Source organism: Schistocerca piceifrons, chromosome 1 (genome assembly GCF_021461385.2).
Source record: "Schistocerca piceifrons isolate TAMUIC-IGC-003096 chromosome 1, iqSchPice1.1, whole genome shotgun sequence".
In the NCBI taxonomy this organism is placed as follows: Eukaryota; Metazoa; Arthropoda; class Insecta; order Orthoptera; family Acrididae; genus Schistocerca; species Schistocerca piceifrons.
The window spans coordinates 115,470,245-115,495,775 of NC_060138.1; the positions used below are offsets into that span (position 1 = coordinate 115,470,245).

At 45.9% G+C, this 25,531-nt stretch overlaps 1 protein-coding gene across 1 annotated transcript in view; it reads left to right on the forward strand.

Moving 5' to 3' along the window:
- Positions 1–25,531, forward strand: part of LOC124787949 (ADP-ribosylation factor-like protein 3) — a 59,949-nt gene that overhangs the window by 14,792 nt on the left and 19,626 nt on the right. The window contains exon 3 of the mRNA XM_047254953.1: positions 21,477–21,658. Within this exon, the coding sequence (XP_047110909.1) occupies positions 21,477–21,658 (182 nt within the window). The remainder of the gene's footprint in view (positions 1–21,476; positions 21,659–25,531) is intronic.

The following is a 25,531-nucleotide window of genomic DNA, read 5'->3' on the forward strand; positions in this document are numbered from 1 at the left end:
AGAGGTAAAATAGTCCCCCATTCGGATCTCCGGGCGGGGACTACTCAAGAGGATGTCGTTATCAGGAGAAAGAAAACTGGCGTTCTACAGATCGGAACGTGGAATGTCAGATCCCTTAATCGGGCAGGTAGGTTAGAAAATTTAAAAAGGGAAATGGATAGGTTGAAGTTAGATATAGTGGGAATTAGTGAAGTTCAGTGGCAGGAGGAACAAGACTTCTGGTCAGGTGACTACAGGGTTATAAACACAAAATCAAATAGGGGTAATGCAGGAGTAGGTTTAATAATGAATAGGAAAATAGGAATGCAGGTAAGCTACTACAAACAGCATAGTGAACGCATTATTGTGGCCAAGATAGATACCAAGCCCACACCTACTACAGTATTGCAAGTTTATATGCCAACTAGCTCTGCAGATGACGAAGAAATTGAGAAATGTATGATGAAATAAAAGAAATTATTCAGATTGTGAAGGGAGACGAAAATTTAATAGTCATGGGTGACTGGAATTCGAGTGTAGGAAAAGGGAGAGAAGGAAACATAGTAGGTGAATATGGATTGGGGCTAAGAAATGAAAGAGGAAGCCGCCTGGTAGAATTTTGCACAGAGCACAACATAATCATAGCTAACACTTGGTTTAAGAATCATGAAAGAAGGTTGTATACATGGAAGAACCCTGGAGATAGTAAAAGGTATCAGATAGATTATATAATGGTAAGACAGAGATTTAGGAACCAGGTTTTAAATTGTAAGACATTTCCAGGGGCAGATGTGGACTCTGACCACAATCTATTGGTTATGACCTGTAGATTAAAACTGAAGAAACTCCAAAAAGGTGGGAATTTAAGGAGATGGGACCTGGATAAACTGAAAGAACCAGAGGTTGTACAGAGTTTCAGGGAGAGCATAAGGGAACGATTGACAGGAATGGGGGAAAGAAATACAGTAGAAGAAGAATGGGTAGCTTCGAGGGATGAAGTAGCGAAGGCAGCAGAGGATCAAGTAGGTAAAAAGACGGCTAGTAGAAATCCTTGGGTAACAGAAGAAATATTGAATTTAATTGATGAAAGGAGAAAATACAAAAATGTAGTAAATGAAGCAGGCAAAAAGGAATACAAACGTCTCAAAAATGAGATCGACAGGAAGTGCAAAATGGCTAAGCAGGGATGGCTAGAGGACAAATGTAAGGATGTAGAGGCCTATCTCACTAGGGGTAAGATAGATACTGCCTACAGGAAAATTAAAGAGACATTTGGAGATAAGAGAACGACTTGTATGAATATCAAGAGCTCAGATGGAAACCCAGTTCTAAGCAAAGAAGGGAAAGCAGAAAGGTGGAAGGAGTATATAGAGGGTCTATACAAAGGCGATGTACTTGAGGACAATATTATGGAAATGGAAGAGGATGTAGATGAAGATAAAATGGGAGATATGATACGCGTGAAGAGTTTGACAGAGCACTGAAAGACCTGAGTCGAAACAAGGCCCCCGGAGTAGACAACATTCCATTGGAACTACTGACGGCCTTGGGAGAGCCAGTCCTGACAAAACTCTACCATCTGGTGAGCAAGATGTATGAAACAGGCGAAATACCCTCAGACTTCAAGAAGAATATAATAATTCCAATCCCAAAGAAAGCAGGTGTAAACAGACGTGAAAATTACCGAACTATCAGTTTAATAAGTCACAGCTGCAAAATACTAACACGAATTCTTTACAGATGAATGGAAAAACTAGTAGAAGCCAACCTTGGGGAAGATCAGTTTGGATTCCGTAGAAACACTGGAACACGTGAGGCAATACTGACCTTACGACTTATCTTAGAAGAAAGATTAAGGAAAGGCAAACCTACGTTTCTAGCATTTGTAGACTTAGAGAAAGCTTTTGACAATGTTAACTGGAATACTCTCTTTCAAATTCTAAAGGTGGCAGGGGTAAAATACAGGGAGCGAAAGGCTATTTACAATTTGTACAGAAACCAGATGGCAGTTATAAGAGTCGAGGGGCATGAAAGGGAAGCTGTGGTTGGGGAGGGAGTGAGACAGGGTTGTAGCCTATCCCTCATGTTATTCCATCTGTATATAGAGCAAGCAATAAAGGAAACAAAAGAAAAGTTCGGAGTAGGAATTAAAATCCATGGAGAAGAAATAAAAACTTTGAGGTTCGCCGATGACATTGTAATTCTGTCAGAGACAGCAAAGGACTTGGAAGAGCAGTTGAATGGAATGGACAGTGTCTTGAAAGGAGGATATAAGATGAACATCAACAAAAGCAAAACAAGGATAATGGAATGTGGTCTAATTAAGTCAGGTGATGCTGAGGGAATTAGATTAGGAAATGAGACACTTAAAGTAGTAAAGGAGTTTTGCTATTTGGGGAGCAAAATAACTGATGATGGTCGAAGTAGAGAGGATATAAAATGTAGACTGGCAATGGCAAGGAAAGTGTTTCTGAAGAAGAGAAATTTGTTAACATCGAGTATAGATTTAAGTGTCAGGAAGTCATTTCTGAAAGTATTTGTATGGAGTGTAGCCATGTATGGAAGTGAAACATGGACGATAAATAGTTTGGACAAGAAGACAATAGAAGCTTTCGAAATGTGGTGATACAGAAGAATGCTGAAGATTTGGTGGGTAGATCACATAACTAATGAGGAAGTATTGAATAGGATTGGGGAGAAGAGAAGTTTGTGGCACAACTTGACCAGAAGAAGGGATCGGTTGGTAGGACATGTTCTGAGGTATCAGGGGATCACCAATTTAGTATTGGAGGGCAGTGTGGAGGGTAAAATCGTAGAGGGAGACCAAGAGATGAATACACTAAGCAGATTCAGAAGGATGTAGGTTGCATTAGGTACTGGGAGATGAAAATCTTGCACAGGATAGAGTAGCATGGAGAGCTGCATCAAACCAGTCTCAGGACTGAAGACAACAACAACAACAATATATATATATATATATATATATATAGAGAGAGAGAGAGAGAGAGAGAGAGAGGGAAACATTCCACGTAGGAAAAATATATCTAAAAACAAAGATAGTGTGACTTACCAAATGAAAGTGCTGGCAGGTCGACAGACACACAAACGTACACACAAAATTCAAGCTTTCGCAACAAACTGTTGCCTCATCAGGAAAGAAGGAAGGAGAGGGAAAGACGAAAGGATGTGGGTTTTAAGGGAGAGGGTAAGGAGTCATTCCAATCCCGGGAGCGGGAAGACTTACCTTAGGGGGAAAAAAGGACGGGTATACACTCGCGCACACACACACACATATCCATCCACACATATACAGACCAAGCAGACATATTTAAAGACAAAGAGTTTGGGCAGAGATGTCAGTCGAGGCAGAAGTGCAGGGGCAAAGATGTTGTTGGATGACAGGTGAGGTATGAGTGGCGGCAACTTGAAATTAGCGGAGATTGAGGCCTGGTGCATAACGGGAAGAGAGGATATATTGAAGAGCAAGTTCCCATCTCCGGAGTTCGGATAGGTTGGTGTTAGTGGGAAGTATCCAGATAACCCGGGAGAGGGTAAGGAGTCATTCCAATCCCGGGAGTGGAAAGACTTACCTTAGGGGGAAAAAAGGGCAGGTATACACTCGCCCGCGCGCGCGCACACACACACACACACACACACACACACACACACACACACACAGACACAAAGAGCAGAGACGCGAGCAGTCTCCACCCGTGTTCTGCGAAAACAGAATTGACACATTGTCACAGGAATCTCTAATTTGTTCTGGTGTTCTGAGGGTCCTGTTTGAAATCCTTGATGGACCGGGATTATTCGGTTCACTCATTTCAAAATAAGAAACAGTGAGCAAAGCGTAACACAAAACATTTGCGAATGGCTACCATGCAGTTGCTTGTTGAGATTGGCAGACTTTTGTTAATGAGGTTGCTCAAGCCTGACCTCGAGTGCTACTTGGCACACCCGCAGTTTGTAATACCAGCCATCTAAAACTGCCATGTTAAAAGTGTCTGCATTATAGCTAGTAAACATATGTGTTTATTTGTTTTAAGATGCTAAATCCTACAATTGAGTACTTGGTTGTATTACACACCTTGTATGTTGTATAGACCATTCAACTGCCCACTGTTGGCATGCCACTAGAACATCAAGCATACTGATACTGCATTGGCTTTATGCATTTATTATTAGCAAACACTTTGATAAGTGCATTATCTTGGGAGGTTGGGCCTTGCTATATGACATGCAATACCAGTAATCGAAAACTGGTTATGTTTTTTATATTTCTATGCAGAAAGTAAAGCTATTTCAAACAATTAGATTAAAAACAGCCGACCCGTTGCAAAGGATAAAGTAGTCTTTACCTAGGTTTCGATAAGTTTAAACCTATCTTCTTCAGAAGTCGGTAGTATTATATTAACATGGAGTGATACGTCATTGCCATTTTTACAAACATCTCCATAGCTCCATTAGTCAAAATCAAATATAGCCCTAAGGGTAGGGTTTGTCAGATAAATAACATTAAGTACATGGAAGTTGGAGAGTGCATAAGCTTATGCTCTTAGGGCTATATTTGATTTGACTAATGATTTTGACTAATGGAGCTATGGAGATGTTTGTAAAAATGGCAATGACGTATCACTCCATGTTAATATAATACTGCCGACTTCTGAAGAAGATAGGTTTAAACTTATCGAAACCTAGGTAAAGACTACTTTATCCTTTGCAACGGGTCGGCTGTTTTTAATCTAATTACGTGGAACCGTTGCTGTCACGCAGCTATGTTTAAAATAATGCTATTTCAAACTATTTGTAATAAAAGAATTCATCTGTATAAAATTTGCAGTAAATTCCTGTTGGGAAATTTCATGTTTTCACATTTTGAGACAGAATTTACCATCTGTATTCACATTTATTGCAAATTTTTCTTGTCCCTAATGATTATAGGAGCTACACTAGGAGCTCCATTACTCTTATTACATTATTCTTTTTATCATCAGTACGTAAGTTTTACTTATTTTAATTTGTTGTATTAGTGTGTTATGCTTCAAATAAATAAGACCTCATCAGGCAAACATAATGAGTTGATTAATTTCACACCACTGCCCTTCTAATTAGTAATCTGGGGTATTCTAGGTCACAAATTTTTGATTTGGCTTAATGCAGGAACAAAGTTACAAATGTTAAGAGTCTAACTCAAATTTGTGTGGACTTCTCCCTCCATCACAACTATAACATCATTGGCACCTTCTGGGCAAAAACTTCAGACTCCTTGGTCTGAAAGATCTATTGTGTCTGCAAGTGACATCACAGGATTTGCTTGCCTACTAAATTCCCTGTAATATTTACTACATCACTGTAATGAGAACCCTTTTCTTATCTAGCTCAGCAATTCATACTATTTACCCCTTTCGGCTGACTGCATATTCTTTTAGTTCTCGTAACTTACAGCCCTACCATTGTGTGTCGTACTTTATAGTAAGACAGCAACTTGTTCTAATTACCCCAATATTAAGTTGTATATCTTTATTACGTCGTGCAGGGATGCCTTGTCTCAAGACCAGCCAAGCTTGATGGCTGTGTAACACGTTCTCTTAACTACATATTATTACTCACATATTACTCATCTGATCTTAATAATTGCATAATTTTCTTACTATGGCGTAGGCTATCACATCTAAATCATGAGTTAGCAACCAAGAAATAAATAACTACTAAATGAATTATAAAAAATATAAATTTTCCTTCCCCTTAATATTGGAGCCAGTGCAGTACTTATAAAAAACAAAAAAAAAGAAGAAAAAATCACCACCGCTTGTACAGACTGAAATTTTCTTCAACAATGTCAGCTCGAATATTAAAGGTATATTGTTTTCTTTCTCATGTGAAACACGCAGTACCATGGCACACTTTCGTACCTAGTAATGGTTGTAAAGCAAATTGCACATCTTTCCCTAGCGTTATTTAGATGCTACTCAAAAATCTGTTTGTTCCTTCCTCACTTCATTTCATATGGGCTAGTGTCTATCAATTTTAAAGTGTGTTCATACTGTTCTGCATGAGACCAATTTTTTTTTTTTTTTTTTTTTTTTTTTTAAATGATTTACAAAACTTTTGCCAGTTGGTAAACTAACTATGTGCAACACTTACCATTCTGTGCATCCCTTCACACCTCTTCCACCCCCATCCCCCTCCACCCTTCACCCCCCACACCCCAAACCTAGGTATCCAGTAACGAACTGAATCTTTCTTTTTTGGTTCCCTCAGGTGGGAAGTGTGCACTCGAATGTTCTGAAAGATATGATTACCTGGTTTAAATACAGGAAAGTTATTTGATAGTTCGTTGCTTTTGAAACCAAATTCATCCCTTAGTACCTCCTCACATTCTCTTTCTGACCTCTCACATTCAGAATGTATATTTTTTCCTTGCTTCCCAAATATCAATCTTCAATTCTCCTTTTACATCCTTCATATCAGTCGTTATTTCTCTTATTGCCTCTTTATTATCTTTAAGTGCCTTGTGCCCCATTTCTTTAATCAGTTGTATTGGGTTAGTGCACATGTTCCTAGTGTTTTTCCAAAAGTTTAAAAAACGCAACAGATACATGTAACACAGACTTCTGTCATCAATAACATGTTCTCCTTCACTATTTATAACAGTCTGCCGATGCTGCCGTAACTTTTATGTTTCAATTACTGTAGAAATCATGTGGTTTTGAGGTAAAGAGCTCGTCGCCCATGTTCAGAGTGTGTTTTCATCCAGAAAGGAAGTTCCTTGAAGGTTGTCTGATAGAGAGCGGAGAAGGTGAAAATCGGAGAGCGCAGGATCAGGTGAGTGAGATGGATGTGGAGTGACTTCCCAACCCAACTCCTGTGTAGTGTTTTTTGTCAGTCTAGCAGAATGCAGGTGTGCATTATCGTGGAGTAGCATCACTTCACACAGTTTTCCTGCTCATAGTTCTTGGATTGTATCTGCAAGACATCTCAGTTGTAGACAATAAAAGTCAGCAATAATGGGTACACCTCGGGGAAGCAATTCATAGTACACCACACTGCCACTCTTCCTACAGATTTATAATATTACCTTTTGTGGGTGTGCCCAGATCTTTGTACGGGCACTCGCAGATTTGTGAGGCCTCAGCTATTCCTTTCTTTTCCTTATGTTAGCATAAAGACACTGTTTCTCGTCACCAGCAATGATACAGGATAGGAATGGTCGGTGTTGGTTGTGAGGCAATTGATGATGAGCAAGCAGAGATGCATGTGTTGCAACCTGCTTATTTTTGCGATTTTGGCTTAGAGCATGCGGTACCCATTCACAAGATTTTTGAACCCTACTCGTTGCACAATGGTGGAATGATCACAGTTCATCTGATTTGCCAGTTCTTGAGTACACTGACATGGATCATTGTTGATTAAATCGTTTAAACTATCTTCATCAAATTCTGAATGTCTTGCTGAACGTTGAGTCACTAATGTCGAAACAATCCTCCTTACAATGAGAAAACCGTTTTCTTGCCATGCTCTGTCCAATGGCATTATCTCTATACACGGCACAAATGTTTCTGGCTGCCACCACACTGCTGTCACCCACTGTATTGAACTCTTGGAAGTGTTCTGATTTCTTCACTTGGCACTCCCATTTTCTAACATCCACAGCTCCCAATGACAATATGTAAATTCAGATAGCAACATTGAATTACAAATAAAAACTGACAGTCGATAAATAAACCCATAACTCATGTTTCTTATTTGAATGTTTCAGTTTAAAAAACCTAATTTATATGTTTTCTACACAAGTACGCAATAATAATGATTATCTACTATTGACACACAATAAGTAAATTATTATTATTATTAGGGTAGGTTAATAGTTCTGCTGATAATTGTGTATTGCCTCTCCTAGTCCATGTCTCAGAGATAGTGTCTGTTCATATATATTGCAATAGTCACTGAACAACAATTTCTGTCAGTTGATCTGAGTCACTAAGTATTTCTACTGTAGTAAATTAGTATTAACTGCAAGCATTGATTGAGATAAGAGGGATGCTCCTGTGGAATGCTGCAGCTGCTCTTGTAGCGATGTGTTGCCAATGAATATGATTTAGCACCACAAACTCAGACAGCACCAACAACAAGAGTCAATTCAGTTATGTACCTCAGAAACCTGCCAAACTCAGATTAATAGTGCCACCTGGACAAAGAAGTCTTATCTTTATTCTTGCTTAGTCTTGCATCTTTGTCTTCTTTCATGTATCTGCTTTCTTCCAGATGATCTTGCAAAGGTAAAAGAAAGGACAAGGGAGAGGTAACATAAGAACTGAATAGGTAAAAACCATGATATAATTGAATATGCGGGGTGTAAGGGGTATGCCTGTGGAAGGTGAGCATGCCATAGCTGTTTGGAGCAGCCAACTGCTACGTTAGGGTGTGCCGAAGTGCAGAGTGTTAGGAAGGAAGATTGGTTGTTGTCAGGTCAGAGAGAGAGAGAGAGAGAGAGAGAGAGAGAGAGAGAGAGAGAGAGAGAGAGATAGAGAGAGAGTCCTATGAATCCAACTTGGTGCTCACATCCCCCAGAACTCAAATGACCATATTCCCACATTCCTTACATTACAGTTGTAAGACATGCCCCAGAAGCAGGCTTTAGGCAGTATGAACCACTCTTGACTTGCAACATTGGCCATTCCAGTGCAAAAGTCATGGATACAGTTGCAGGAACAGACAACAACTCAGTGTGAAATGAAATTTAACAACTCAAAATCATTAATAAACTGCTCCTGAATTCCTGCAAGTAAGTGGCCACTTGCGCAACCCTCCCTTTTTCTGCAGGAGTGGTGACTGACAGTGTTAAAATATATTACCAGACACTCCTTTGCAAAGACAAATAGGTTCCCCAGGTGGGCTCACTGCTCTTTGGGGGGTTTGTGCTTGGCTACCACAGGACCCCGGCCTTTGTAGCATCTTTTCCATTCCGTGCCACATGCCTATCCTCTTGCTGTTCTTTTTCCCACCCTTGGGGAACATGTCTGGACTGTTTTTGGAAACGTATTCTGCGTATTTGGCGTCAGTATCAGAATACGCTCCACTGTTCCTTTTCTGTTTCTTCATTCACCTTGTACTATCCTTCCTCCACTTCGGCATTTGCGTTTCCTCTTTTTCTTCTTCGTCCCTGTGCTCTCCTGAATGGCGTATATTCTGAACCCGATGCACTGCTATCAGTGTCATTGTTTCAACCACACTCGAGAGTCCTGTCGACAACCAACTAAATGTGTAACCTATGGTAGGAATGCCCACAAGGCTGATTGTCCGCCTCCTTCTCCCCGCTGCATCAACTGCAGTGGTGACCCCGCTGCCTCCACCTACTATTGTCCCTTGTATTTTTATGAGTGAACTGTCCAGTAGATCTGGCTGAAGGAAAAAGTGTCTTACCCAGTCATTCGCAAGTTGTTGGCTAGTCAAAAACCCTGCGTTCTACCATCTTTCACCTACAGTATTGTCCTTGCTACATCCCACTCCACGAAGGACATGGCCACTCATATATGAGACCTCAAATTTAGCACCGCAGACATGCGACCTCAAATTTAGAACCGCAGTTGTGGAATCGCCCACCATCATGGTAGTGTCCTCGTATCCTCCACCAGCTGTACAACATGCCACCATACTCTCGCTTCATGGGGCGAAGTTACCATCTACACAACCAGCAGGCCCCCTGCGGGTCCGGGGATTAGAATAGGCCCGCGGTATTCCTGCCTGTCGTAAGAGGCGACTAAAAGGAGTCCATCCCCCTCACGGGGGTAGTTCGCGCCTGCGTCCGGAGACGGACGGTTCCACGACCTATCATCGTGGTCCTTTTGGTTTTTTCACTTCTCGTTTCTTCCTTCCTTTTGTTGGTTCCTTTCTTTGCTCTTCTCCACCTCACTGTCTTCCTTACTCTTTCCCTTGCCTTCTCCTTGCCTTCTCATTGCCTTCTTCTCCTTGCCTTCTTATTGCCTTCTTCCCCTTGCTTTCTCATTGCCTTCTTCTCCTTGCCTTCTCTGGTCTCCGCCTCGGCGTTTGAGACAGTCTGTCCTCTTTCTCCCTCTCTCTCTTCTTTTTCCTCTTCTTCCTTCCTCCCTGTGCGTGTCTGAAGGCCGACCCACGCGTTCGCACGCGTAGCCGGTGACGGGGTAACGCGTAAGTCCCCGCCCTGGGTAGACATGTAAGGCACGCGCGTACCCCCTGGTAAAGGCCAGGCCCGGGGAGGGGTGATTGCCTGAGCTGATACCTTCTGACCATGCCGATTGGTCCCTCCGTCTGTTTCTCGGGAGGTGTGACCTGAGGTGTAAACATTCACCTAAGGCGGGAGTGCCCTCTGAGAGGGTCCCCACAAGGAAGGAGCGCGCCATCGGAGACGCTGGCAATCATGGGGGATTCCTCCGCAATGGATTCTACTCCATCTCTTTCGACTTCGACCCAAAAACGGAAACGTGACCAGCCAACAGTGACAAAAGTACTACCGCCTGCCCCACAGTTCCTCGTAGTTTCTCGAACTGAGGACGGAAAGGATTTTTCCTCTGTCAATCCTTTCGTTATTCAGAAGGGCGTAGATGCCATAGCCGGATCTGTCAAATCCTGTACCAGGTTGCGTAACGGCACCTTATTACTGGAAACTGAGAATGCCTTTCAGGCACAAAAACTGCTTCGGGCCACCCTCCTGTACACGTTCCCTGTCCGGGTGGAGGCCCACCGAACTTTGAATTCGTCTCGTGGTGTGGTCTATACTGACTCCCTCGACGGATTGACTGACGAGGAGCTTCAATCATTCCTCGCTGAGCAGGGCGTGACGGCTGTCCATAGGGTCATGAAAAAGGTCAACAATGACCTTGTACCGACCCGGACAATTTTCTTGACCTTCGATAGTGTTAAGCTGCCATCGCGCATCAAGGCGGGCTACGAGGTTATTTCTGTTCGCCCCTATATCCCGACACCTACGCGCTGCTACCAGTGTCAGCGTTTCAATCACACTCGACAGTCTTGTTCCAATGCGGCTAAATGTGTCACCTGTGGCAGGGATGCCCATGAGGGTGACTGTCCACCTCCGTCTCCTCGTTGTGTGAACTGTCAGGGTGACCATGCAGCATCCTCCCGCGACTGTCCTGTCTATAAGGAAGAACGCTGTATCCAGGAAATTCGGGTCAAAGAGAAAGTGTCCACCTCGGCTGCTCGCAAGTTATTGGCTAGTAGGAAGCCCACGCTGCTCCCAGCGGGGAAATACAGTACTGTCCTCGCCTCTCCTCGGACTACCCGGGAGGTAGCAACCCAGACATGCGATCTGACCTTCAGCACCACGGTCGTCCGTTCGGCCAGTGCTAAGATCGCGCGGTCGACGTCTCCTCTTCCTCCCATCACCCCACAGACACGAGCACCTTCTTCAGCTTCTGCTAAAACGAAGACACCGAAGTCAGATGCACGGGCCTTCAAGAAGGAACCATCCCGTGCAGACTTCCTCCGTACCTCGACCTCACAGCCTTCGACCGGTACTTCCACTACACGTCCTTCCAAAAAGGCGCATAGGAAGCACAGTTCTCCTTCCCCGCCACGGCGCATTTCTTCTCTTGCGCCACCCAGCGGCTGCCGCCCCAGGCCGTCATCCGTTTCGCCTGGCCGCACCGCTGGTCGCCGTACATCTGGCCGTTCACTGGCGGAGGAAGCTCCCCCTCCCGGCCATCCTCCCGAGATGGCCGATGACCCTATAGACCCAATGGACGATGACTGTCCGCCTACTGATAGCGGCGGCAGTGCTCGCTCGAAGCCCGGCCCTAAGCGGCCTTCGAGGTGACCACTTCTCTCATCTTTCTTTTCTTACGATGGCACTTATTCACTGGAATATTCGCAGCATTCGCTCCAACCGAGAGGACTTGAAGTTGCTGCTCCGCTTGCACCGTCCGCTTGTCGTAGCCCTCCAGGAAACGAAGCTACGCCCATGCGATCAAATTGCCTTGGCACACTACACCTCTGTGCGTTTTGACCTACCCCCTGTGGTAGGTATCCCAGCTCATGGAGGGGTTATGTTGCTGGTCCGGGATGATATTTACTACGATCCCATCACGTTGCACACCGGCCTGCAGGCAGTTGCCATCCGCATTACTCTCCCCACTTTTACGTTTTCCTTTTGTACCGTTTACACTCCATCGTCATCTGCCGTTACCAGGGCAGACGTGATGCAACTTATTGCTCAGCTACCTGCACCATTTTTGTTAACTGGAGACTTCAATGCCCACCATCCCCTTTGGGGCTCTCCAGCATCCTGCCCGAGGGGCTCCTTGTTAGCAGACCTTTTCAACCAGCTCGATCTTGTCTGCCTCAATACTGGCGCCCCTACTTTTCTTTCGGACACATCTCACACCTATTCCCATTTAGACCTCTCTATATGTACTCCCCAACTTGCACGCCGGTTTGAGTGGTATGCACTTTCTGATACATATTCGAGCGACCATTTCCCGTGTGTTATCCATCTCCTGCAGCATACTCCCTCTCCGTGCTCCTCTCGTTGGACCATCTCCAAGGCAGACTGGGAGCTCTTCTCTTCCAGGGCTACCTTTCAGGATCAAACCTTCACAAGCTGCGATCGTCAGGTCGCACACCTCACGGAAGTCATTCTCGCTGCTGCTGAATATTCCATCCCTCACCCTACTTCTTCTCCACGTCGCGTACCGGTCCCCTGGTGGACCGCAGCATGTAGAGATGCTTTACGTGCTCGTCGACGTGCTTTACGCACCTTTAAGCGCCACCCTACAGTGGCGAATTGTATTAATTATAAACGATTACGTGCTCAGTGTCGTCGTATTATTAAAGAAAGCAAGAAAGCCAGCTGGGCTGCTTTCACAAGCACCTTCAACAGTTCTACCCCTTCTTCTGTTGTCTGGGGTAGCCTGCGCCGGCTATCTGGCACTAAGGTCCACTCCCCAGTTTCTGGCTTGAAGGTCGCGAATGAAGTCCTTGTGGCCCCTGAGGCTGTCTCCAATGCCTTCGGCCGCTTTTTCGCCGAGGTTTCGAGCTCCGCTCATTACCACCCTGCCTTCCTCCCCCGCAAACAGGCAGAGGAGGCTAGGCCACCTGACTTCCGCTCCTCGAATTGTGAAAGTTATAATGCCCCATTCACCATGCGGGAACTCGAAACCGCACTTGGCCGATCACGGTCCTCCGCTCCAGGGCCTGATTCTATTCATATTCAGATGCTGAAGAACCTTTCTCCTGCGGGTAAAGGTTTTCTTCTTCGTACATACAATCGCATCTGGATTGAGGGACATGTTCCCGCATGCTGGCGCGAGTCTATTGTTGTCCCGATTCCTAAGCCGGGGAAGGACAAGCACTTGCCTTCCAGTTATCGACCTATCTCGCTTACCAGCTGTGTCTGTAAAGTGATGGAGCGAATGGTTAACTCTCGATTGGTTTGGCTGCTCGAGTCTCGACGCCTACTTACCAATGTACAATGTGGATTTCGAAGGCGCCGCTCTGCTGTTGACCATCTGGTTACCTTGTCGACCTTCATTATGAATAACTTCTTGCGGAAGCGCCCGACCGCGGCTGTGTTCTTTGATTTGGAGAAGGCTTACGACACCTGTTGGAGGGCGGGCATTCTCCGCACCATGCATACATGGGGCTTTCGCGGTCGCCTCCCTCTTTTTATTCATTCCTTTTTAATGGATCGACAATTTCGGGTACGTGTGGGTTCTGTCCTGTCCGACACCTTTCGCCAGGAGAATGGGGTGCCACAGGGCTCAGTTTTGAGCGTCGCTCTCTTCGCCATCGCGATCAATCCAATAATGGATTGCCTCCCAGCTGATGTATCAGGCTCCCTTTTCGTGGACGATTTTACCATCTATTGCAGCGCGCAGTGTGCACGTGTCCTGGAGCGCTGTCTTCAGCGTTCTCTTGACCGTCTTTACTCCTGGAGTGTCGCCAATGGCTTCCGTTTTTCTGCCGAGAAGACGGTCTGTATTAACTTCTGGCGCTACAAAGAGTTTCTCCCACCGTCCTTACGACTCGGTCCCGTTGCTCTCCCACTCGTGGAGACAATCAAATTTTTAGGCCTTACACTTGACAGGAAACTTAGCTGGTCTCCACATGTGTCATATTTGGCCGCCTGTTGTACCCGTTCTTTAACTGTCCTCCGTGTTCTCAGTGGTATGTCGTGGGGAGCGGATCGAACCGTCCTACTTCGTCTATATCGGTCGATCGTCCGCTCCAAGCTGGATTATGGGAGCTTCGTATACTCCTCTGCACGGCCATCCATCTTACGCCGCCTCAACTCCATACACCATCGGGGTTTACGACTTGCGATCGGAGCATTTTATACCAGTCCCGTAGAGAGTCTTCATGCTGACGCTGGCGAATTGCCACTCACCTACCGGCGCGATATACTGCTTTGTCGGTATGCCTGTCGGCTACTGTCAATGCCCGACCATCCGTCTTATCGTTCCTTTTTTGACGACTCTCTTGACCTTCAATACGGGTTGTATGTCTCTGCCTTGCTACCCCCTGGAGTTCGCTTTCGTCGCCTCCTTCAACACCTTCATTTTTCACTCCCTGCAACCTTTCGAGTGGGCGAGAGCCGCACGCCACCTTGGCTCCAGGCTCAGGTCCGCGTTCACCTCGACCTCAGCTCGCTCCCAAAAGAGGTCACCCCCGGTTCGGTCTACCACTCCCGTTTTTTGGAACTTCGTTCGAAGTTCAACAACATGACTTTCATTTATACAGATGGCTCTAAGACCAATGACGGGGTCGGGTGTTCCTTTATTGTCGGGGCACAAAGTTTCCAATACCGGCTCCATGGCCATTGTTCGGTCTTCACAGCTGAGCTCTTTGCCCTCTACCAGGCTGTTCTTTACATCTGCCGCCACCGACATTCTGCTTATGTCATCTGCTCAGATTCCCTGAGCGCCATCCAGAGCCTCAGTGATCCGTACCCGGTTCACCCTTTCGTCCACCGGATCCAACGCTCTCTTCAGCAACTGGTGGACGTCGGTACGCCGGTTAGCTTTATGTGGGTTCCTGGCCATGTCGGTATCCCTGGGAACGAAGCTGCAGATGCCGCGGCCAAGGCTGCGGTCCTCCAGCCTCGGACAGCTTCTTGTTGTGTCCCTTCGTCCGATTTTAGCAGGGTCATTTGTCGGCGCGTTGTGTCGCTGTGGCATGCCGATTGGGCTGCACTTACCGACAACAAGCTTCGGGCCTTAAAACCTCTTCCCGTGGCTTGGACGTCCTCCTCACGCCCTTCTCGGCGGGAGGAGGTCGTTTTAGCAAGGTTAAGAATTGGACACTGCCGGTTCAGCCATCGCCATCTGCTGACGGCTGCGCCGGCGCCGTTCTGCCCATGTGGGCACTTGCTGACGGTTAGACACATTTTAATGTCCTGTCCTGATCTTAACACACTGCGCCTCGATCTTAACCTGCCTAATACTTTCGATGCCATTTTAGCGGATGACCCACGAGCAGCTGCTCGTGTTCTTTGTTTTATCAATTTGACACACCTCGCTAAGGACATTTGATGATGTTTTTTAATCCTATGCCTGTCAGTCTGTCTTTTATTGTGTTTTCCCTTTTAGTTGTTGTTGTCAACTTGTGCCTCGCGGTGCATTCTTAGAGTAGTCAGGGCGCTAATGACCATTGAAGTTGTGCGCCCGAAAACCACAAAAAAAAAAAAAAAAAAAAAAAAAAAAAAAAAAAACAACCAGCAGGCCGGTAGGGACAGAAGGAATACTCTCACGAGAAATTTGTACGTCCATCCAGCCAACCAACACCTGAGTCTTCCTCTGCTAACTGGAAAGGCTCAAAGAAGTGAAACAAAGGCAAAAGGTCTTCTCCTTCGCTGACTCGGAGATCCTCTTCGATGGTGTCGCCACGTGATACCCTCTCCTGGCTGACCTTTGTGTCCCCGGTGTGCACCACCAACCGTTTATCTGCTCTGGACTCCACAGGCCGACAGCAGAAGAGTGCCGAGGCTTCTGTAGACCTCATGCAGTGGGATCCCCCTCCATCTTTGCCCTGCAGCAGGAAGTCTTTCCCGGTGGGCGTGAAACATTCACCACCTTGGCTTCATGCGGCAGCCTTGTTCACTTTGGCATTCATTCGCTTCTTAAGGACACTACACCAGCCTCACTCTTTTGCCTTCAGTTTGCGATAGTACTTTTGTATTCACTGATGGCTCTTGGACTGACCGTGGTGTCGCATGTGCCTTCATCATTGGCGCTGACATTTTTTGGTATCGGCTTCCAGAACAGCTCAGCAACTGCTGCGGTGACTTACCTTCATTTTTTCCTCATCATGACTCTCCTCCAATGGAGCGTTCACCGTTTTTGATCCAACGAGGAGGATTTACTACTGCTCTTAGAATCACAGCATCCACTTGTTCTCTGCCTTCAAGAAACAAAATTGCATCCTTTTGACCACTTTGAGCGCTTGCATTCCTTCATGGTCCATTTTGAGCATCCCCCCCCCCCCCCCCCCCCCCCCCCCGAGGACGGCATTCCATCTCATGGGGGAGTCATGCTGCACATACGGGATGGCATTCACAGTCAACCCACCTCCTTGGCTACCCGTCTTCAAGCTGTTGCAGTTCACCTTTTCCTTCTTTACTTGACCTTTTCCCTGGTCCGTTCCCTCTGACACATGCTCGAGTCACCATTTCCCGTGTGCTATCCATTTGCCGACTCCTACCCCTCCTCTGTGCCAAATCAAATGGCAGCTTATTAAGGCTAGTTGTGATGACCAGGTGGAATATCATACAAATGTTATTCTTACCTCCGCAGAATGTTCCATTTCTCGCACTTCCTCTTTACCATACCGTGTCGCAGTCCCTTGGTGAACTGAGGTGTGCCATGATGCAATTCGTGCACGGAGATGTGCGCTCCTTGTTTTTAACGGTCATCCTCCAATGGCAAACTGCAATCATTATAAACAGATGCATGCACATGTCATCACATTCTTCGGGATGGCAAAAAAACTAGTTCTTTTAACAGTTCCATCCACTCTTCCGTCGTGTGGGCCAACCTCTGACGGCTCTCCCCAATTCCCCATTTCCCATTCCCCAATTTCCGGCCTGACTGTAGCAGACGATGTCATCGTGGACCCTGTTGCTATCTCCAATGCCTTGGGCCACCATTTTGCGGAGATCTCAAGCTCCTTCCACTATCACCCTGCGTTCTTCCATCGGAAATGAGCGGAGGAGGCTCGGGTGATCAAGAGTGCTACAATGCCGCCTTTACTATGAGGGAGCTAGATCATGCTTTCACTTTATCCTGATCCTCCACCCAAGGGCCAGATGCTGTTCACTTTCAGATGTTGCAGCACCTTTCTCTCATGGGCAAGCACTTTCTGCTTAATAGGTACAACCGAGATGGTGGTGTCACTCTCATACCCATACCTAAGCCTGGTAAGGTCAAACATCTTCCTCGTATGTGCTGCCCCATTTCTCTCACCAGCTGTGTTTGCATGGCAATGGAATGTGTGATTCGTGTCTGGGTGGTATGGTGGCTTGAGACTTGTAATTCACTAACCACTGCACAGTGTGGATTTTGAGCACTGCGTTCTGCACTTTACCATCATGTCACTTTGTCCACCCATGTCATGAATGGTTTTCTGCAGAAATCCCAGACTACAGCCATGTTTTTCAATTTGGAGAAAGCATAGGACACCTGCTCGAGGCTGGTATTCTCCATACTCTCTACATGTTGGGCTTCCATGGCCGTCTGCCCTGTTTCTTTCAGGAAATTTATTTAAAAGACTGAGTTTTCAAGGTACGTGTGGGTTCTGCCTTGTTGGACACCTTTAATCAGGAAACCTCAGGGTTCTGTCCTGAGCAGCATCCCCTTGCTGTCGCCATTTCGTTGGAACTACAAAATTCTTGGGGCTCGTGCTCGATAGGAAACACTCTTGGTCCTCCCACGTCTTACCTGGCAGCCTGCTGTATGTGGTCTTGTTCTACGTGCCCTCAGTGGTACTTCCAGGTGTGCAGATCGAGCCACCATCCTCCATTTGTACCGGTCCCTTGTAGTTCAAAACTAGAGTGTGGGTGTTTCATTTATGTGTCTGCATGTCCGTTCCTCTTAACGCTGTTTCAATACTGCCCATCATCGTGGCATCCGTTTGCCCATTGGTGCCTTTTACACTATCCTGGTTGAATGTCTGTATGTAGAAGCTGCTGAACCACCACTGTCGTATCTCTTTGACTTTCTCCTCAGCAGATATGCTTGCCATTTGTACGCCATGCATGGCCAGCCATCCTATGCCTCCTTCTTCGATGACTCCTTTGATCGCCAGTATGGAGTGCGTCCCTTCTCTCTGTTACCTCCTGGAGTTCACTTTTGGCTCTTGCTCCGGCAGCTCAACTTCATGCTATCTGCAACTTTATTTACAGCAGAGCTCTTCGTCCTGTATCAGGCCATGGAGTACATCTGGCGACACAGGCTTTTCAATTGTGTCATCTGCTCAGACTCTCTCAGTGCCCTTCAAAGCCTCTATGTGCTGCACACCATCGATCCCTTAGTGCAATAGGTCCAGGAAAGCTGTCACTTGCTAACTCTTGATGGAGCCACTGTGCTGTTTGTGGATTGCTGATCACATCGGTCTGACGTTGCTGCCAAGGCTGCAGTCCTTGTATCTCAGCCTGCTTGTTCTATATTCCCTCCATTGACCTCAATGTTGCCGTCTGTCAGCAGGTGGTTGTCACTTTGGTATCACCACTGGTCCTTCCTTCATGGGAACAAGCTTTGGGTTATGAAGCCTCTCCCAGTGGCTTGGACGACCTCCTCTTGGCCCTCTCACCGCGAGGAGATCATTTTATCGAGGTTGCCTATTGGACACTATCTCTTTAATCATCGCCATTTGTTAAGTAGTGCTCCCCCACCACTTTTTGCACATTGCGCCCAATTTTAGACTGTCTGCAATTTCCTGATGCAATGTCCTTTTCTTTTTTTTACACCCCGTTTATTTTTGCTGTCTGAGTTATTGGCCATTTTAGCAAACGATGCGCGGGGGGCTGTCGACCGCGTTTTACCCTAGCAATATGGTAAGGGCCATTTAATTGTTAGTTCTGGACCTCGGTTTCTCTCTGGCATATTTTATAGACCTTTCTTCACATCCATGTTTTTAGCTGCCTTCCCTTCCGTCAATATGGATTGACGTGTAGTTGTTTTTAACCTCTCTCTTTGTCTTCGTGTTCTACAGTTTTGATATGGGTGCGTACGCCCCTAGTTGTTTATACACCCTAAAAATAAAAAAATAAATTGGTGAAACTACTGGCGGATATTGCTGTTGGTACTGGAGATGAGTTGGAGATCATTACAGAATGGGGGAAGAGGAATATGGTAGCATTTACTTATGCATGACGTTAGTCAGGGTTCTTATCAAAATGGAGATTCATAGTTTGTCATTTACAGCAGACAGAATCCGTGCATGATGGATGGAGTAGATATCACATTCCATGGGTTTTGGAGATGTAAGCCAAATTACACAACTTCCAAAGTTATTGAAGTGATTGTAGAGTCCACATAGTAAACCATGGCCAAGTTCACATAGTAAACAATGGCTGGTAGATGCACAGACAGAAGGGCATGCACAGGGAGAGCGGTAGTGATGAGGGCTGTGGGCAGGCGCTGTAGGAGAAATGCTGAGCACTGGAGGAGAATTGCCATTCTAAAGTGAAGCCTACACTCATAATTTTTAGTAAATACTAAGCAGGCCCCCTCCACACCCAAACTTGGTTGCATTGCGACCATTCAAAAATATGTCACCCTGGCTTTGGTTAGTGTCTAAAAAGAATTCCACCAAAAATGCAGCAATTTATTTTTGCCTGGGTTGTTAACCATTTGTAACTTTCAGAGAAGTGCCACGAGTGGCAAATTTTGAGTAAAACCTACATATTTCTCTTGTTGCTATGATAAAATTTGCTTCTTTTGACAAAACATAGCGGAGTTTGCATGGTCTCACCTCACGAACATGTTGTGCAGATGTAATGGCGAGAGAATTCTGAAACAGTGGTTTATTAAGTTTATTAAGATAGGAACTGAGGAAAAGTAAGGCCAGTATCGTATGAAAAAGCACATCCTCAGTACAAAATAAACTTTTAGTGTCTACACTTTTCATCCTCTATCGATGAACCGTAAAAATTACATTCTTTTATTGAAAAAGTCTGTAGATAGTGGAATAATATTGTAGATAATGAAGATTTGCATAATAGCTGTATGACAAAATAGTCTCCTCTTTGCAGTTTGCCAAAATCTTATTTTGATATCTCAAACAGTTTATGAAATCTGAGGAATGTTGTGGATATTTCACTCTGGCTTTACAGCTGCAAAATCATAACAACCCCTGTTTTACATTGCAAATTTTTTTGAATTTTGCTCAGTGTCTTACGCCCACATAAATATCACAGTAACTATGATCATCAACAAAATGATCTGCACATCATAATGACCCTGACATATAAAGCTACAAGTAAATCAAATATGAATTTTTTTATCTTATAGTTCTTGTAAAATCATTTAAGAAAGATTGAGGGTGTGCGCCTCGATTCTGTCATCACCGACCAACCAAAAGTTGCAGACAAGTTTCAGCCTCCCCTCCGGAACAAACGAATGAACTTGCCCAGCACTTAGGATGAAAATTGGTCACTTTCATTGGCAACTGTATCCTGCATTGACTTTTAAAGGCTTACGACATGTAGACATGAGCTAATTTATCAGGACCTAATATCGGAGTTCTTGTGTCAAGTAACTGAATCGTTTAGTAGACTGCAGACATTAAACTCATTGTTAAGATACATTGAAGGTAGTCGAATCTAAAACTATATTCCATTATCTACTTTTCAAGGAAGTTGGTTGTTCTGTAAGAAATGGATGCTAATGGTACGACTACTGCTCCTTTGTGTAAAGGGCAGTCACAGCAAACGCAAAATGGGGGTTACTTAAATCAGTGTGTAACAGTAATTGGTAATTACAGTCATGACCTAGTCAGAAAATTTTAAATTTCGTGGAGAGCAGCAAGTTCGGGAACTTCAGTATGAATATTACGGCAATTAAGTAGGTAACATCTGGTATGACAGATTAAACATTCCAAGAATGTAGTCCACTGGAAAGGAGACAGATGGTTGAATGTTTGGAATAAGCTCATCATTCCACAACAGCTTAGCATTTATTTAATTCACGTTGGGGATTTTCATGACCAGAAGCTCCTTCTATTTCAGGTACTTGAATGTTTTTGGAATGTCGCAAATGTTACCAACGTTTGCAGTGAGTCAGCGTTATCAAAATTGGTAGAAATCCCTGTGATTAGGTCTGTTTAAAGCCTGCCATGCGAAACTGTCAGCTGATAGTAAAAGGAATAAAGTAAATCTAAGTGGGATGAAAACTGTTAATTTAATCTAAGATATCTATTTTCACTTACATGTAACGTGGCGTCCTTGTTGTTTGAGTGTTACCACTTGCTGGTACTTTACGATGCACATTTTTCTTCTCTTACAGTTGGTGGTGGACCAAGCGTGCGTCCCTACTGGAGTAACTTCTTGCAGGACACAGACCTCCTGGTGTTCGTGGTAGATGCAGCAGATGACCATAACTTGCCATTAGCATTTCGTGAGCTTAAGAGCCTTTTAGGAGATGAAAGGCTAGCACATGTGCCTCTACTTGTCCTAGCTAATAAGCAGGTTTGTGATTGTGTGGCATTACATGATAAAATTTCATAACATAACATGGCATGTTAAGATGCAATATTAACCTTATTGTTAGTCTTATTTTTGCTTACATTTTCTATCCTACCGAGGTTCTAATATATAACATTTGAATGCTTCATTTAAATTGTTTCTAGCCTTTATGAGCTATAAAATACAGTTTTGTATTGACAATCGTGACATGGTCGTGGGAAGGGTGCCAAACAGTGATACAAAAAGACAGCTGATTTCCTTCTGCACCCTTCCCCAATCTGAGCTTGTGCTCCATCTTTAATGATATTTCAGTCATGGGACATAAAACCCATATTTTCCTTTCTTCAAATCCTGGAGAACTTCTTAAATACTAAGAACTAATGCAGCGTGAGATTACCTTAACAGATGAACTGTCCTTTTATTGAATCCCCTCAATAAATCTGATCTATTTTCTTTCCCTATTATTGATTTCATGTTTCAGCTGATCACTTCTGTTATTACTTTTAGGCATTTGAAGAATGTGGCAGGCTCCAAATGTTAGTCTTTAAAGTTATAATAGGGTGCTATCAAGTGCTTTCCCTCGTTTATGCTTTACCTTGAATTTACCCATATTTAAGGGTAGGTGCAACCAACACCTGAAGTGGAAATAATTTCTTCTAAATGTTCTTGTAATCATTCAGTAACAGTAATTTGCCATAGGCAACAGCAACATACTGGAACAATGTGAGAGTGCTGCTGACCATTTGTGATAAATTATGTATACTGATTTCATTTATAATCCTGTTATACTTCAGGACTCACCCTATTATTTTCATTTTTGTTTATTATTTTCTATATGTACTGTCATGTGCGATGCTCTTTGTTATCAAATAATTACTGCAACCCTCATCCATTTGAACCTACTGTATTTCATCCGTTGGTCTCCTAAAATTTTTACACCCCCCCCCCCCCCCCCCCCCCCCCTGCGGGTCCGGGGATTAGAATAGGCCCGCGGTATTCCTGCCTGTCGTAAGAGGCGACTAAAAGGAGTCCATCCCCCTCACGGGGGTAGTTCGCGCCTGCGTCCGGAGACGGACGGTTCCACGACCTATCATCGTGGTCCTTTTGGTTTTTTCACTTCTCGTTTCTTCCTTCCTTTTGTTGGTTCCTTTCTTTGCTCTTCTCCACCTCACTGTCTTCCTTACTCTTTCCCTTGCCTTCTCCTTGCCTTTTTCTCCTTGCCTTCTCATTGCCTTTTTCTCCTTGCCTTCTCATTGCCTTCTTCTCCTTGCCTTCTCATTGCCTTCTTCCCCTTGCTTTCTCATTGCCTTCTTCTCCTTGCCTTCTCTGGTCTCCGCCTCGGCGTTTGAGACAGTCTGTCCTCTTTCTCCCTCTCTCTCTTCTTTTTCCTCTTCTTCCTTCCTCCCTGTGCGTGCCTGAAGGCCGACCCACGCGTTCGCACGCGTAGCCGGTGACGGGGTAACGCGTAAGTCCCCGCCCTGGGTAGACATGTAAGGCACGCGCGTACCCCCTGGTAAAGGCCAGGCCCGGGGAGGGGTGATTGCCTGAGCTGATACCTTCTGACCATGCCGATTGGTCCCTCCGTCTGTTTCTCGGGAGGTGTGACCTGAGGTGTAAACATTCACCTAAGGCGGGAGTGCCCTCTGAGAGGGTCCCCACAAGGAAGGAGCGCGCCATCGGAGACGCTGGCAATCATGGGGGATTCCTCCGCAATGGATTCTACTCCATCTCTTTCGACTTCGACCCAAAAACAGAAACGTGACCAGCCAACAGTGACAAAAGTACTACCGCCTGCCCCACAGTTCCTCGTAGTTTCTCGAACTGAGGACGGAAAGGATTTTTCCTCTGTCAACCCTTTCGTTATTCAGAAGGGCGTAGATGCCATAGCCGGATCTGTCAAATCCTGTACCAGGTTGCGTAACGGCACCTTATTACTAGAAACTGAGAATGCCTTTCAGGCACAAAAACTGCTTCGGGCCACCCTCCTGTACACGTTCCCTGTCCGGGTGGAGGCCCACCGAACTTTGAATTCGTCTCGTGGTGTGGTCTATACTGGCTCCCTCGACGGATTGACTGACGAGGAGCTTCAATCATTCCTCGCTGAGCAGGGCGTGACGGCTGTCCATAGGGTCATGAAAAAGGTCAACAATGACCTTGTACCGACCCGGACAATTTTCTTGACCTTCGATAGTGTTAAGCTGCCATCGCGCATCAAGGCGGGCTACGAGGTTATTTCTGTTCGCCCGTATATCCCGACACCTACGCGCTGCTACCAGTGTCAGCGTTTCAATCACACTCGACAGTCTTGTTCCAATGCGGCTAAATGTGTCACCTGTGGCAGGGATGCCCATGAGGGTGACTGTCCACCTCCGTCTCCTCGTTGTGTGAACTGTCAGGGTGACCATGCCGCATCCTCCCGCGACTGTCCTGTCTATAAGGAAGAACGCTGTATCCAGGAAATTCGGGTCAAAGAGAAAGTGTCCACCTCGGCTGCTCGCAAGCTATTGGCTAGTAGGAAGCCCACGCTGCTCCCAGCGGGGAAATACAGTACTGTCCTCGCCTCTCCTCGGACTACCCGGGAGGTAGCAACCCAGACATGCGATCAGACCTTCAGCACCACGGTCGTCCGTTCGGCCAGTGCTAAGATCGCGCGGTCGACGTCTCCTCTTCCTCCCATCACCCCACAGCCACGAGCACCTTCTTCAGCTTCTGCTAAGACGAAGACACCGAAGTCAGATGCACGGGCCTTCAAGAAGGAACCATCCCGTGCAGACTTCCTCCGTACCTCGACCTCCCAGCCTTCGACCGGTACTTCCACTACACGTCCTTCCAAAAAGGCGCATAGGAAGCACAGTTCTCCTTCCCCGCCACGGCGCATTTCTTCTCTTGCGCCACCCAGCGGCTGCCGCCCCAGGCCGTCATCCGTTTCGCCTGGCCGCACCGCTGGTCGCCGTACATCTGGCCGTTCACTGGCGGAGGAAGCTCCCCCTCCCGGCCATCCTCCCGAGATGGCCGATGACCCTATAGACCCAATGGACGATGACTGTCCGCCTACTGATAGCGGCGGCAGTGCTCGCTCGAAGCCAGGCCCTAAGCGGCCTTCGAGGTGACCACTTCTCTCATCTTTCTTTTCTTAGGATGGCACTTATTCACTGGAATATTCGCAGCATTCGCTCCAACCGAGAGGACTTGAAGTTGCTGCTCCGCTTGCACCGTCCGCTCGTCGTAGCCCTCCAGGAAACGAAGCTACGCCCATGCGATGAAATTGCCTTGGCACACTACACCTCTGTGCGTTTTGACCTACCCCCTGTGGTAGGTATCCCAGCTCATGGAGGGGTTATGTTGCTGGTCCGGGATGATATTTACTACGATCCCATCACGTTGCACACCGGCCTGCAGGCAGTTGCCATCCGCATTACTCTCCCCACTTTTACGTTTTCCTTTTGTACCGTTTACACTCCATCGTCATCTGCCGTTACCAGGGCAGACGTGATGCAACTTATTGCTCAGCTACCTGCACCATTTTTGTTAACTGGAGACTTCAATGCCCACCATCCCCTTTGGGGCTCTCCAGCATCCTGCCCGAGGGGCTCCTTGTTAGCAGACCTTTTCAACCAGCTCGATCTTGTCTGCCTCAATACTGGCGCCCCTACTTTTCTTTCGGACACATCTCACACCTATTCCCATTTAGACCTCTCTATATGTACTCCCCAACTTGCACGCCGGTTTGAGTGGTATGCACTTTCTGATACATATTCGAGCGACCACTTCCCGTGTGTTATCCATCTCCTGCAGCATACCCCCTCTCCGTGCTTCTCTAATTGGACCATCTCCAAGGCAGACTGGGGGCTCTTCTCTTCCAGGGCGACCTTTCAG